General features: G+C 46.8%; 1 protein-coding gene across 2 annotated transcripts in view; it reads left to right on the top strand.

Annotated features, from left to right (window-relative positions):
* LOC139059553 (uncharacterized) overlaps positions 1-15,615 on the top strand; it is a 70,315-nt gene that overhangs the window by 41,316 nt on the left and 13,384 nt on the right. For both annotated transcript variants that reach the window (XR_011514196.1, XM_070537984.1), the window contains 3 exons: positions 8,178-8,243; positions 8,898-8,972; positions 14,201-14,254. Coding sequence is in view for 1 of the 2 variants with exons in the window: in XM_070537984.1 (XP_070394085.1) it covers positions 8,178-8,243; positions 8,898-8,972; positions 14,201-14,254 (195 nt within the window). In the remaining variant the exon portion in view is untranslated. The remainder of the gene's footprint in view (positions 1-8,177; positions 8,244-8,897; positions 8,973-14,200; positions 14,255-15,615) is intronic.

The raw sequence follows: 15,615 nt of genomic DNA, 5'->3' as shown, positions 1-15,615 counted from the left end.
AATATAAACTAACCCCGATCCTTTACTAGGTAGCCTGATAGGATTTCACATAAAGCGTTGTTTCAGCAGCGTCTCGGTAATAACATCGCCTCGTATTTGTACCAAACATGAAGTGAAAGGTAATGATGACCAAGAAGGACTCTGCCACATCCTAGCTTTCGGAGGGTAGGCGCTGAAACCATTCGTGAGCGCTTGTCTACCGGCGTATACATATAGCGCTGTAACTGAAACCTAGCCTGTCTTAGAATATTTGATGATTCCAGTTAAAGTGATTATGAAATGAAGACTGATGTGAAACAACCAAAGGAAGGTTACCGAATCGGAATGGTAAATGGTACAGCAAAGATAACGAATACAAGGAGTCATGTCCAAGGGAAAGTATAAAGCTAATTTATTCTTACTCTCGCACCCACATTTAGACCAAACGCACATAATCTCGACCCTAGTCACCATTGTCAGTGGGACACGCGCAGGGACTGCGGGTTTCATAAAGTGGTAGCTGATGGCGAGGGAACATAGGCTGCAAGTACACGATAAAGAACAAGGTGAGGGCTATGGCTGCTCTTCATGCACCTGTTCCCGCTGTCACCAGCAGTCACCTTCGAGCGCTGAAAATTCTCGTCTATAGGTATGGCCTCAACCGTAATACATCAGGCACTTCTTTTGCGGAGCTCTAAAGCTAGTACAAACAAAATCAATCCGCCTTGTTTCCTTCTGTGCGTGAATTTCTCCAACTAATTCTTGAAAGCGGAACGTTGGCAGGTGCTGCCAATGTCCTCTTCAAATCACTCTGCGGGTAAAGCGTAACTTGTCACCCAGAATATGAAAAAACTATGGGGGCACGTAAGCAGTTTTTATGATGCGTAAATGCAAGAGCGCTAGTCGTCCCTGCGTGTGTCGCTGCGTGATGTCGCTGAGCTTAGTCTTGCGGCGAAATGTTGCTGAATTTAGTGCTGGTGCGTTGTGTTTCCGAGTGTGACGTTGCCTCTTATGAGCTCGCAACGACGCAAGATGACAAACCAGCCTTGTTGCCAGCTCTCAGCCGATTTTTATTTTCGTGGTTCTGATAAAAGTAGTTCTGAGAACAGCGCACGTTGCGTTGAGTGTTCTTTCTCGATGACACTGCCTTTCAGCACGATGACGCCTCTTCGCAGAGCGATGTTCGACGGTACTTTTCAGAGCGGCACCATGGTGTTAGCACTACATTTCTTCAACGATTTCGTAGGCGAACTCCATGTCATACTCTGGGGAGATGTCATAGTCATCGTCCAATGGGCACCTGGACCGCACTGCATCTTATTCGTCGTACATGGGCTTCGGCGGCGGCGTCTCCGACAACGCTAAACGCAGATTGAGCGGCTGCAGCTCACCGTGCTCGCTCCGCAGCCGCCCGCGCTGCCATCTGGTGAATCGGCCGCCAGGCAGAGCCCTACCACGGGGAAAGAATGGGGAGTCGGAATGCTCATCCATCGGGGAGCCAAATGGAAAAGAGTGAATTCAAGATGTCAAGAGCATCTTTGGTTATCAGGTACAACGAGCGGAAAGAGAACTTGGCTCGGCGTAACGTGTTTGTGGACCGGAAATAATTGCACAAAGAAGAATCAAAAGTTAGTGGTATGCCGAAGTGCCGATATTAAAGGTTTCGGGAGTGATGCCAAATTATCCTATTAGGGGGCACGAATGCCCACATACAGGATCTAGATGGCTATACCGACAACAACGGGAAGTCAATGCTAGATCTTTGTGAGCAACATAGCCTCGTTATCGTAAATACAAGCCTAAGTGTGACACACAGACCAAGTGGAAAGGGGTAAAAGCGGCAATCAACCACTGAATACTGTCTGATGACAAAAGGAATTCATGAAAAGTTGAGAGAAACGGTCATTGACGAGAAAGGGTACAGCACCATAGGGAGTGAACATAAACGCATAATTTTGAAAAAGGGATATGCAGTTGCGAAAGAGAGCAAGAAGAGCAAAATGGCCAGTCCAAAGTGGAACACTGAACAAATAACGAATATAGTCACAAGAGTCGAAGAAGAACTCGGCAAATGACCAAGCAACGAGCGGGAATATGGTGAGCTTCTAAATGTTATAACGACAGAAATACGGAAAGAGAAACAACATGTTCGTTGGAAAGGAAAGAAGAAACCGAAAAGCTGGTGGAACAAGGAGATACGAGAAGTGATCACCGAACGACAGAAAGCATCGCGAGAATACAGGCAGGCAAAGAAGGCGCAGTTGCCACAGGATGAAGTAACCAGTAAATGGGAAATATACCGAGAGAAAAAGTCTATGGTTCAAATACTGGTGCAAGCAAAATTACAAGATGAAAGTGAGCGTTGGTTATCAGAAATGCGTGAGAAAAAGAAGGCAGCACCGAGAATATTTTGGAGCCACATAAAGTTATTAGGCCGGAAGTCTGGAACAAAACGACAACATATCCTAGACGAAGATGGAAACAAACTGGAAGGGGACGCGACATTAAATTACATCCGCAAAATAACAGACGAATGTTTCCAAGGCAATGAAGAGGTTGTAGTTGAAGAAAAAAGGGGCATGAAAGAGAACCACATGGAAAATGAGCTGGTGCTAACAAATTTCAACTGGAATAAAGCCGAAGAGAAAATTCCGAAGCACACAGCCACAAGGCTAGACGAGGTTCCCGTTTGGCTTGTTAATGAACTAGGACCAAAAAGTAAGGAAGGTCTGTTGAAAGCAGTGGAAAAAACTTTAAAAGGTAGACGAATACCGGACAGTTGGCGACAAAGTGGAATGAATTTAATTTATAAAGGCAAGAGGGAGAAAGATAGAATTCACTCGTATGGACCGTTGACCATTACATAGGTAATATACAGGTTAGCAATGCAGGAAACTTAACGCTGCAGCATGGGCAGAGAATAATGGCATTTTGGGAGAACTTCATAATGGCTTCAGAATAGGTAAACGTCTGGATAGCTTATTTGCCCTTACTCAGTGTATTGAAGGATCAAGAGTGGAAAGGAGATCGTTATATGTTGCCTTTTTATAAATTACAGGAGCGTATGGCAACGTATATCGCTACATTTTGTGGGATATTCTGGAAAGTGAAGGCTTAGGCGACGACTGTCTGCAGCTTTTTAGAGAGATTTACCTAGAAAATGCCGTTTGAGTTGAATGGGAACGGATTAGGATGGAGGAGAAGGTTGATATCAACAATGGACTGAGGCATGGGTGCCCTTTATCCCCACTGCCGTTTATGAGGTACATGGTGAGGATGGAGAGAGCGCTAGAAGGAAGTAATATCGGGTTTAATCTCTCATACAAACAGGCAAGTACAGGAGGAGGAGTAGATTTTAATGAAGAGAAAGGAGGAGAGGTCGGCCTGGAGAGCGTGTCTCTAGCCTGCTACTCCTCACTGGGGAATGGGGAAGTGGGAAATACACGGAAAGGTAGGTGGCGGATGATTATGATATGATACAATGAGATACTATGTACACGTTGTCCAATATGCGGATGCGCACTGGAGACGCAATACACTAAAATTAATCTTGCCCATACAAAAAGTAATCTTGCCACAAAAAGATTTTGCGAAAACATATTTCGCACTGAATACACGTCTCAAAGCTTCTAGAGGCGATCGTCTAAACCAGACTCACTTAAAAAGTTCACAAGTGCTTTTATGGCACGCTGGGCACAGTCAACACTTCTCCACGCGCCCAAAAGCTTTTCTTCTGAAAAGGGGCGGGAGTCCAAGCTGTCAACAGTAGATTTGAGTTTTCTTCGTTCGGCCGCATATTGAGGGCACACGCAAAGTACGTGGGCTATTGTCTCGAGAGTGTGACAGACGCTACATTAAGGGTCCCGTGCTTGTCCAATCTTGTGAAGGTATCGGTTGGTGTATGCCACACTCAGCTGTAATCGATGAATGACTGTTTCCTGGCGTCTCCGCAACCGAAGGCAAGTACAGTACTAGAGCAGCCATCCATCCATCCAGGGTCGAAGGTAGTACAGTACTAGAGCAGCAGCTTCCAGGTTTATTTTATGCGGACGACATTGTGTTGCTAGCTAACAAGCAAAGTAATTTGCAACGTCTGGCTAATATCTGTGGACAGGAAGGCGAGAATGTCGGTTTGAAATTTAGCGTTAGAAAATCAGGTGCCATGTTATTCAATGAAAACAGAGAACAGACAGTGGAAATACAGGAACTGGAAACCCCTCGCGTAAAAGAATATAAATACCTTGGTATATAGATAAACGAAGGCAATGGATATATGAAGACACAGGAAAAAACCATTACAGTAACGGGGAAGAGAAATGCAGACATAATGAAACGCAGAGCGCTATGGGGATACAATAGGTACGAGGTGCTCTGAGGTATCTGAAAAGGTGTAATGGTTCCAGGACTCAGTTTTGGAAATTCGATTCTTTGCTTGAAATCAGGGGTACAATCGGGACTAGATGGGAATCAAAGGTCAGTGGGATGCCTCGCATTGGGCGCTCACGGGAAGACTACAAATAAACCATTGCAGGTCGATATGGGCTGGACTAGTTTTGAAGTGAGGAAAGCTCACAGTAAAATTGATTATTAAGAACGACTGAGGAATACGGAAGAAAGTAAATGGGGTGGCAGATAGTTGATGTATCTGTACAGGAAAAACATTGATTCACAGTGGAGTAAAAGAACTAGGAATCTTACCAACAAGCACGCGGCCTGCAGGGTGGGCAACATAGCAACAAAGAACGTCAAGCGGAAAGTCAGAGAGGCTGGGATAATCTCGTAGGCTGGGATAATCTCTCACTAAGGCCTTTGATAGGGTGGCTCATGAACACATCTTGACCGAAATTTCCAATCTCAACCTAGGGTGGAAATTCTTTAATTTCACTCTCTCGTTCCTATCGGAAAGGAAAGCGTTCCTTCGGCTGGGCACGATCTCGGGCGGTCCTTACGAACTGGGCAACTGCGGAACCCCTCAGGGCTCGGTCCTATCCCCGCTGCTATTTAATATCGCTATGCATAAACTGTCCGAAAGGCTGGCCGCACTCCCAAAAATAGGCCACGCAATCTATGCAGACGATATTACAATCTGGTCCCCGGGGGGATCTCTGGCCGATCTAGAGCAATCTCTCCAAGCGGCCATAGATGTAACGGAAGAATTTATTACAAGCACGGGTCTCCAGCTGTCACCGACCAAATCCGAACTCCTCCTCTACAGGCAGTCGAGGCAGGGCGTTAGGAACCTCGAGCCTCTGGAAACGCTGCCAGTCAAAATCACAACACGAGAAGGGCACCCCATTCCGAGGGTGAACTCCATCAAAATTTTAGGACTTCTAATCAACGCCAAAGGCTATAATGCAGAAGCTCTAAACAAGCTGGGTGCGCAGGCGAAAAACATATTAAGACTCATAACTAGAATCGCAAACAAAAGGGGGGGACTTAAGGAGGACAACCTACTCAGGGTCTTCCAAGCTTTCTTCATCAGTCACATTACTTACACGGCACCGTACCTCAAATGGAGCAAAATTGAAAAGAACAAACTCGACCCGCTCATCAGGTCCGGCATCAAAAGAATATTCGGTATCCCGCTAGCACAGTAAAACTACTTCAACTCGGAATTCACAATACCACAGACGAATTAATTGAAGCGCAGTTTGTTGCACAGATCTCCAGGCTTTCGTCAACTAAGCCGGGAATCAAAATTCTCGATGAAGCTGGTCAACTCCCTATACAGGCACCGCTCGACAGACACCCCCTGTCTAAATTAGCCCGTGAAGGTATAAAGGTTGAGCTCGTGCCGAGGAACATCCACCCAATATATAACGAAGGTCGCAGAAGAGCGCGGGCTAGAACCATCCTTCGACGAATCGATCCTTACGGGGTAGACGCATTCTTCATCGACGCCGCCAAATATGGCAGCGAAGACAGGTTTGCAATCACGGTCGTTGACGCGCGCGGAACACTTATCAGCGCCGCATCTATTTACGCTAAACACGCGAATGAGGCGGAGGAAACCGCGATAGCCTTGGCTCTTCAAGCTGCAAAAGGCCCGGCGACCATTTTCTCCGACTCGCGCACGGCGGTTAGGGCTTTCTCGTCCGCTCTAGTTTGTAAACACGCAGCCGACATCGTCAACAGATCCTTTCGTATTACTACGCGAGAACACATTGGAGGTCATACATTAGCGTGGTTCCCGGCGCACATGAACGATGTAACTAACCAAGCGGGTTGCAACCCTAAAGAGCGGGCCAACTGCCTGGCGCGTGAATTCACGAACCGCGCCCGAGATAACGGTCCGGTTCTCCCGCAGGATTGCCCCTTCAAAGATAATCTTACGACCTTTCATGAAATTACATCACATTACAGACAAAGCAGGAGAAAATTCCCTCCCCCCAGCCCGAAACTGAACAGGGCTCAGGCTGTTACTTTCAGACTTTTACAGACGAGATCCTACCTCACCCCTAGAGCGCTGAGTTGGATAGAACCGAACTTCCCGCAATCGTGCTCCAAATGCGGTCACGCGTGCTGCTCCTTCGACCACATGCTCTGGCTGTGCCCGTACAACGCGGGCTCCGACTTTCATAACAAGTCCAAGTGGGACGCCTTGCTGAAGAGCTCGGATTTCACAAACCAACTACAGGCCGTCCAGAGGGCCCGCGACGTCGCGGAGAGTCACCACCTCCCTGTCCCGTCGTGGGCGGAGCCACCAACTTGATCGGGGAGCCTTCGGTCCCCTCAATCGAGTTCCTCAGGACACTCTTAATAAAGTTCTTATCACTGTCAGGTTTTTCTGTGTGCTTCGTATGCTGGTAAAAATGAAAAAGAATCTTTGTGGGAGTGGTTTAACAAGTAAAATATAGGCAAATATATCTGCACAAATAGTAATTTTTATGTATCCGGAAGGCGCTCGCCATTCCTCCTGCCTGTTAGTGATCTGCACTCGAGCTGAGGTAATAGCAGAGCTTTCAATTTACCAGTAAATGGTTCTTTAAGCTAAGAAGTGTGCATGGCGCGTCATATTCCGCAGTACAATATATTGAAAAAGAATCTGTTACTGATATAAGTACAACACGGGGCTGCAACCTTGAGTCTGGTGCCAAGTGCAGACAGGAACCAGGAACCGTTTGGTTTTTGCTTCTCGGCGCAGCTAGCTAATGAGACAATCGGCTTGAACTGTTCGTTCGTTCGTTCGTTTGTTCCTTCGTTCGCTCGTTCGTTCGTTCGTTCGTTCGCTCGCTCGCTCACGCGCCCGCCCGTCCGTCCGTCCGTCCGTCCCTCCGTTCGTTCGTTCGTCCGTCCGTCCGTCCGTCCGTCCGTCCGTCCGTCCGTCCGTCCGTCCGTCCGTCCGTTCGTTCGTTCGTTCGTTCGTCCGTCCGTCCGTCCGTCCGTCCGTCCGTCCGTCCGTCCGTCCGTCCGTTCGTTCGTTCGTTCGTTCGTTCGTTCGTTCGTTCGTTCGTTCGTTCGTATCACTTAAATGAGACTGGCTGGAGCGTGGTCTGCTAGTGGTGTGATAAGCAAGCCATTACCAAAAATTCGTTAACGTATGATAAGCAAGTCGCCCTGCACCATAACAAACATGGCGAATCTCCTTCTAGTAGTAGTAGTAGTAGTAGTAGTAGTAGTAGTAGTAGTAGTAGTAGTAGTAGTAGTAGTAGTAGTAGTCGTAGTAGTAGTAGTAGTAGTAGTAGTAGTTGTTGTTGTTGTAATAGCTTTATTCGTCCTTTTAAAGAAAGGGGCAGTTAATTTATACTGTAACGTCCACCGACGCCGCTACGCGGCGACGCTAAGGTCGGCCCTCTCAGCCGGCGCCTTGGAGAAAAAGGAGGAAAATAAGGATGGGATGGCAGCGCGTGCTCGATGCGCAAGCTCGGCACGTGCAGTGCTGTCGTAGAAACTGGCTGCGATGGTCGAGCGCCCCGCTGCGGCCCCTCTGTTCTTTACAATATCGAGATCGCTATGCTGTTGTCACTATGCAGATGTGTTGTTAGCTCCTCAAGCTGTGGGATATTCTATTAGATTCAGAGGAAATTGACTACTTAAATTCTAAGACTTCAAATTATTAGCCGCAGCTCATGCACCTCTCCCATTCCTCACTTTTTCCCAGTGTATTTACTACAAATCGCATTGTAGTTTTAAGCTGAGCTTAGCATTCTAGCCGTTCGTACGTCGCAGTTGTTCCTTATATACTTCGCATATTTCAGATTGCAGAGAAAGCTTGCCTCGGAATCAGACTTTGCTACGCATACGCAAATCGCAGCGACGACAAGGTAAATAATTCGTTTTACATTTTTAAAAGTACAGTGGCGCCCTTTGCAGACTGTACGAAAAAGCGATACGTACTCCTTGTAACCAGTGATCATGACAGGTAGAACGTTGGAGATTGTAAATGTCTCTAGTGGTCTTCACAAACTTCGCAGTACGTATTACGAGTGTTTTGTTTTGCTCTGCTTTATAATAATTTGCTTTAGCTGTGATACCATGGCGGAGATTATCACGTTTCCGTTTTCGCGATAGGTGGGCCAGTACCTTAACGTTGTGGCTCCTATGAAGAAGCACTCACTTCATCCAGTCGTACGCAGTGCGTGGCGAGATGCATCTAACCAGCGCGATGACAATAATAGACATCCTTGCACTGCATGTGATGTGTAAACAGGCCAATACAAACGGGAGGTACAAAGTTCGTGAATATATCTTCTTTCATTGTTACTGTATGTAGGAGCATTGCAGCCATGGAAGAATGTTATTATATAACAGAGAACAAAAAAATTCGAAGATTGGTGGTCACTTCTATCAATTTCGAGCCATTGCAAGACGCCTTGTCGCTTTCAATAATCGCCGCTTCAAAAAGTTTTGAGTCTTTCTCGCGTTACCACAGTAATCGTTCAGCGTGGTGATGAGATCTTCAAAAATATATTTTCCAGAACACAAGTGCAATGAAACAACGTGTGCGAAATTGCATGGTAAACGGCGCCACGGTTTTCTACGCCGGAAATCCTGTAAGTGCCACCAGTTCTCATGTGTTCCAGAATCTACAAGCTTCTTCGAACAAATAGCTTCTGCATCATTCCACCAAAATGCTGTTGACGTACGGCGAACTATCGCGTGGGAGTAAGCTCGGAGGACTTAAAGACAGGCGCTCACGTTCAATGCTTTTCCAGGCTAACGCTTGGGACACAGTTTTCGGGACACGCCCCACGGGGGCGTCTGCGTTAGCATGCGTATGGTGTGCTGCGGCACCACGTACCCGAGCACATGAGGGTGGGACCATACCGCGTTTAGTCATGTGCGGCTAAACCGCGTATCGGGAAAAGGGAATCCTGGGGGTTGAGCCAGTGCTGCGTGTTCGGACCTTTCAGGCCCCCCGGCGACGGCCACACACCTCTTTGGCCATTGCTTCATATAGACGGCGCCTCCAGGCTAACCCACCAGGAGGAAATCGGCAGGCACCTTTTACTGTCCTTACCTTCAATATTCGTCTTTCTCCCTAACGTTTAACCTTTCCTGCTTTTTTCTCATCTTCCATTTACTTCTAACATTCCTGGCGGCGATGGATAACCTTGTGTGTCATAACCACCCTTGGTTATACGTATTTGTTTATAGCGGGAAAGCGCAGCTCGCGTTTGTAGGGCCTGTGTTCACAGGTCCTACAACATTTCCTCGTCGGTGCCATTGGGCGGCTGGCGCTTCTGCCGAAAACTTACTTTTCATCGCTTGGTAATTCTTCCTCCACTTTACCGGATTGCCCTCAGAAAAGGCGGCGCACCGAAGATTTATCAAAACTTTTTGGCCCGCAAACTGAAAATTTTACCCGATTCCGCATAATCCATTGTGACAAGCCCGAAAAGATGGTGAGAGTGACCTCACATTTTCTAGTTTCAAAATGTCTAGCTGAAGCACTTCGCGCAACCTACAAGGCAACGAACATGGCTTGCGGTGATCTCGTTATGGAACTCCGCGATAAGAAACAACGTGACAAGCTGCATAAGCTAGTCTTATTCAGGGAGATACCAGTAAAAATATCCCCGCACCTCACGATGAACACCACCTGTGGTATTTCTGACAATGACCTGATAGAACTGACAGAAGCTAAACTATTGGAAGGCTGCAGCGAGCAAGACGTGATCAATGCTAAAAGCATTATGCTGTGGCGCGATGGAAAAGAGATAAAAACAATGCATATAATACTTACCTTTGGTTCAAGTTTGCTTCCCGAGAGTATTGAGGCAGGGTACGTTAAGATCCGGGTCAGGCCATATGTCCCAAACCGCCTGCGATGCCGCAATGCCAACAATTTGACCACAGTTCACAGAACCACCGATGCTGCCAAACCTGTGTCAATCCAGTGCCCATGAGCACTCCTCTCAATCATGTAAAAACTCTCCCCACTGTGGTAACTGTGATGAGGAGCACGTCGCAGACTCGCAGTCCAGCCCATCCTGAAAAAAGGAAATTGGTTGCAAATAAAGTGAAGTAAAATATAGCGCTAAGGGAGGTACGATGGCGGGTATCGGACATACTAAAGAACACTTTCGCCCAAGTGACGCGTTAAGAGGCAGCGCCACAACGACCTCCAGCGGCTGTCTGGCCCACACAGCGAGACGTCGGAGAGGCCATTCGTCCCTCTCGTGGTTGAAGCTAGCGCTTCTCCACCGTCCCAGTAGAAGGGGCCATCGACTGCCGGTTTGCTGGCTCCCAGGGTCTCGTCTCCCGAGGCGATTCCTTCAAGGCGAACAAACCGCTCGAAAAAATAGGTATCCAACACGCCGGAAGACCCGATAGATACATCTTCCAGCCGCAAACGCGTAAGGAGCGGCATGAATTCCCTACCACTCCAAAAAGCAGAAACCTCGCATTACGGGGCTGGAAAAGAGCCCTCTAAGTTAACTTTTCGTCTCTAGACACGCAGCACTAACTTCTCATTATAGATACACAAACATACAATGTAATGTGAGAGAACTGCGTAATCGGGACGATGTTAAAGAACTTCGAAAATTCAGTCCAAAGGTGCTGTGTGTTCAAGAGAGGCATCTGAAACCCACACACACAAACTTTCTTCGTCAATGCATAATCTATCGTAAAAACCATAATGCCTCGTCTGGTTGTGTATAGCAATAGTTGCTCTCTGTAGGTTGTCAACGTGTCGCCTCTCAGGCGCCCTTTGAGGCAGTGTAAGTTCAGGCAATTCTTTTCAGTAAGTTTGTAAACGTACGTTCCATTTATATATCTCCGAATCGTCATCTAGGGAAAACAGACTTCTGCATGCCTCATTGATCAGCTTTCCGAGCTGATCGATGACCTCACAACTTGCAGCTCTGCAACGTGCAACGCGCCGGAAAAAGAGGGCTGCTGCGACGTGTAACTTTTGCCAAATTGGGTGCGTCTAGTCAAAGTGTCGCCGCAGCAGCAATCTTTTCCCGGCCGTTTCGCGTCTGCTCCGGCCCCACGAAATATAGGCAAGAGCCTCCAGCTTGCGAAAAACATGGCTATGGTGAAAAGGAACCTGTTGAGCAACGGTTACCCTACACTACAGCTCAAAACTCAGGAACGCAAATCAGTGAAGCGCCACCGTGAAACAGCGTAAGAAAGAGTGAAGCGCGAGTCGGTGCCTTACACTATGGGAGCAAGAATTTTTAAGAGCTACAGAGAAAGCAACGTAAGACAAGTGTGCTCAGAAATAGGGCTGAATGCCTCATTTGATTTTCTTTTATTCCGCGCATTGTCGGGGCTCTAAAACTGCTATGTTCTCGTTCAGCATGCTCAGTCGTTCCTAAAAAAGTTCAGTGATTTCACACATGGATACAGTTATTGTGTGTTCTCTATTGATTGCGAAGGAAAAAAGAATAAAGCGGCAAGGTTTGGGTACGGGCTAGTTGGTATTTCTTGTCTTCGTCGTCCTTTTTTGTCCCTCGTCTATGTATGCGCTGTAAGTGACGAATAAAGCGGCACCTGTAACTGGCAGCGCACGCTATTTGAAACGTAATGCATCCCGCTCGTGCCCACAGTACTGGCCCACTAATAGGTTATGTTGCTGAGTGTGTTGCTTGCCAGCCCATGGAAAACAGAGGGAAAGCGGGAGATGGAAATTCAAGACGATGAGCAATACGAGAACAAGGTGAAAGCGGGAGCGAACTATACAGACCATCATGTAGCTCATACTTGCTTCGTGTCTAAGTCATGCGTAAACTTCTAGACTCTGGAGCTTTCCCCGCGACTGCATGCAGCGTGCAAAAAACATTAAAAAGATATCACTTTATTGTGTTCATCTCCAGCGCTGTGTGCAAAGAGCTTGCCACAATCGAGATGACAAAGCGTAGTGAAAATGCAGCACAAAGAATGGTAGTACCATGCGGTACAAACATGTTACTCACCTTTTAGAAAGCAAAACACAGCGTACTTAACGTCGCATAGCCCATTTCGGACATTACCTCACGCCGAAGAAGTGCGCATAAATACACAGATGCAGATAGAAGCTTGGCCGACTGTACGACCTTGCAGCTGCAGTGAAGCAGACGATGTTGCAGCTCCGTTGGAGCAACTAGGGTCCTCTCACTAAATGACCTCTATAAATTCATTTCGTCATCTGCAATGGTCCCGCGTTAAAGTGGGCACAACTTGCCCACCTCCAGAGACGAACCCGCCATCGCAGGCGATTGGCAATCCCAAACGCCATGTGGCTCGTTGTCGTACGCGCTGTTCCCGTAGTCCCCAAGCAGCGCTCACACCATCCTGATCACAATAATATTTTTCTTCTGCATGGCAGTCGCTACAGGCGTTGTAATTCTAATCTATAGTGACTGATTAAAGTTAAAAATTTCGTGAAGCAATCTTCAAGCACCGGTACAGTACTTCGCATCGCAATTTTTATTCTTCTGCTTCTAGTGAAATTAAGGTTTGCCACGTAATGATAATTTTCAACTTTGATGTCCCGTCCTGCTATTGGGAGAGCGGGGAGTACAATTTTTTGCACGTCCCTTAAATTACACCCCCCCCCCCACATGACAACTTCCCCACAGGTTCTGCGCAAGATTTCTACGATCTCTCATTTTTCTTTAATTTGGATTGTTTCTGCTGAATCCTCAATCTTCCCCACACGTTTGTAACCTACCGCGTGTTCCTTTTTTATCACGAAGTACTCAATATATTTCTACGGAGTTTTCATGCAGTCCGTATTTACTTAAGTTCTGTTAAATAATTGCATCAATCATCTCGCTTGATCCCATCAGCCACTTTCCGAATACTTGGCGACTTCCACAAATGTATACATGTGTGCCACACAGATACACTTATCTTATATGTAGTATCTTAGGTACTCTTTATGTATCTTGTATCGGTATCATGATAGGTCTGACAAGACGTGTACCAGTATCTGTATTTCCGATGCATGACAGAATGTATCGCGTACCTTACGACACAAAGTACTGCTATCGCAAAATCACCGTGCAAAACTATAAATGTTGGCTGAACTCCGATTCTCAAGCTGATACTGCTGCCACTAAGCCACCTGAATAAAACTAAAGGCAGCGACATTCATTTATCACTCCACCAGAGCCCTCCAGCGAAGGCAGGTGGACAAACTCCACAAGGTTATAAACTTCACAGCGCTATTTGCGCCATCGTGCAGAGGCTTCTTATTTGCCTTCGTGTAATTAGATGGCGGCCTGCTAGCTGGTCGGCAAACCATGCAGCTACTCCCATCAATCATAAAAGCGACAAGCAAAAACAACTGACAGCGCAGCTATAAAGAGCTTTCATGCTAAGCAGCTAAAGCAACTCCAATAACTTGTTTCTGAATGATGGTATCATATTTTGGGCAAAAATGAAAAAGAATTTGAAATACTAACGAACATTTCATTCAAATGAAACAAGGTTGGGCGCAGATTAGAAATTTCTATAGAAACATTTTTGTGCATGCTCGTTTTCTGCTACGTTATATAGATCTATAAAAAGATATTTGCGAATGTATCGAAGTGTCTTATGAGACGAATGGAAAGTATCGCATCGGTTGCAATAATTGCTGTAGTATCTTGTATATGTATCTCAAGTACTTGTTGGCCAAAGATCTTGTATCGTATTCTGATACAATTGCAAAGTGTGTTCGCCGAGCACCACGTGAACAGCATGCGCTGTGAGCACGTATGCCTTCTGACGCTGGAACAACCAGTATAGTGCTCATTACGTCGACAATTGAAGTCATCTCTAACACCTGGTTCCTTCTCGTTTTTAGGAGAAGTTTTCGCTTACATTGGAGCAGTTCAAGGCCTTTGTGGAATATTGCAGGGTAAGGACATGCGAGTACATATCTTGCGAAAAGGCATGGTATCACTAGATTATCGATCACAGAGAGTCGTCGGTTACACATTTGCAGCCGAGTTCAGAGGCAGGTGTCACGAACTTGTCTAGTGCTATCGGAGCTCCTCATTCCGTGCGAGAAGCCCTCCGGTTTACATTTGACTGGAAAAGTGCTCGAATGTGAGAAAAACATTTGATGTCGAAGACGCTATGCGCCCAGGCGTGTCCCCCGTAAACGGAGGTGCTGCGTTGCTGCAACGTGAACGATCTGAGCTCAAGGCAGACACCATACCGAAGAAGCCCACCGAGGAAGCCAGCCGGCTTACTTGCTTGTCTGAGTTGAAAGAACACATTCATCCGGTAACGTGGTACACACACACACACGCGCGCGCGCGCGCGCGCGTCAATGAGATCACGTTTTCGTGACGCCTGTGGCATAAAAGATGTTCCACATCCGCCGCCAAGGTCTGTGAGTGGTGGCGCTCGCTAACACGCCCCGGGTTCTACTAACTCAGTTGGTAGAGCATCGCACGCGACATGCGAACGTTGTGTGACCGTTCCCCAGCTGCGGCAAGTTGTTTTTTTATCCACTGTCATCTTTCATTTCCATTAATTTATCGTTTCTTTAATTCATTTATTAAGCACACGCAATTTCCCCTATGTTGTCCTTGGTGTCAGTGTTTGCTTCTTGTGATATATATATATATATATATATGATTAGAAGGAAAATGCCTCAAATGAGGTTAATTTCTTCCTCCTATTTCCTCATCGTATTTTAGAATGTTGAACACCATCACTGCCTTAATGCACAAAAGAAGAGAGGGAATCCGATGGGCTTGATGTTATGTCCATCACGACCACATGAAGCCAACAGGCAATAGAGAGAGATATATATACAGGAAGGCAGGGGTGGTAACCAGTTAATAGCCTCGTTGGCTACCCTACGCTGGGGGATGGGAGAAGGGGAAGAGAGAGAAGGGGAAGATAGAGAAGGGAGAGAGAAGGTGTAGATATGTGTACGGACAACACTTGAGTTAAAGCCACTCGCGCAAACCAGAAGTTCTGAGAAAACACAAAAGTGCCTTCACTGCCTTCTGAGCCGATGATCGGTCGGGACGGTGCTCTAGTATTGTTTGTTCACTCAGGAGCGATCATCTAATTTCCTCGATGTGTTGGACAAAGATTGTCTTTGTGCTTGAAATTGAAGACAATGGCACAATAAGTGGTCAATGTTCTCCTCGCATCCGCAAACATAACGTACAGGACTATCAGCCATTCCAATTAGCGCTGAGTAGGCATTCGTGCTCGACAGGATTGGCCACCCAGGTGCAGTACTTGGCCACAACCTCC

This window comes from Dermacentor albipictus, chromosome 1, assembly GCF_038994185.2.
Source record: "Dermacentor albipictus isolate Rhodes 1998 colony chromosome 1, USDA_Dalb.pri_finalv2, whole genome shotgun sequence".
Taxonomy (NCBI): domain Eukaryota; kingdom Metazoa; phylum Arthropoda; class Arachnida; order Ixodida; family Ixodidae; genus Dermacentor; species Dermacentor albipictus.
The sequence above is the reverse complement of the archived record's forward strand: the minus strand, read 5'-3'. Positions and strand labels throughout refer to the sequence as shown.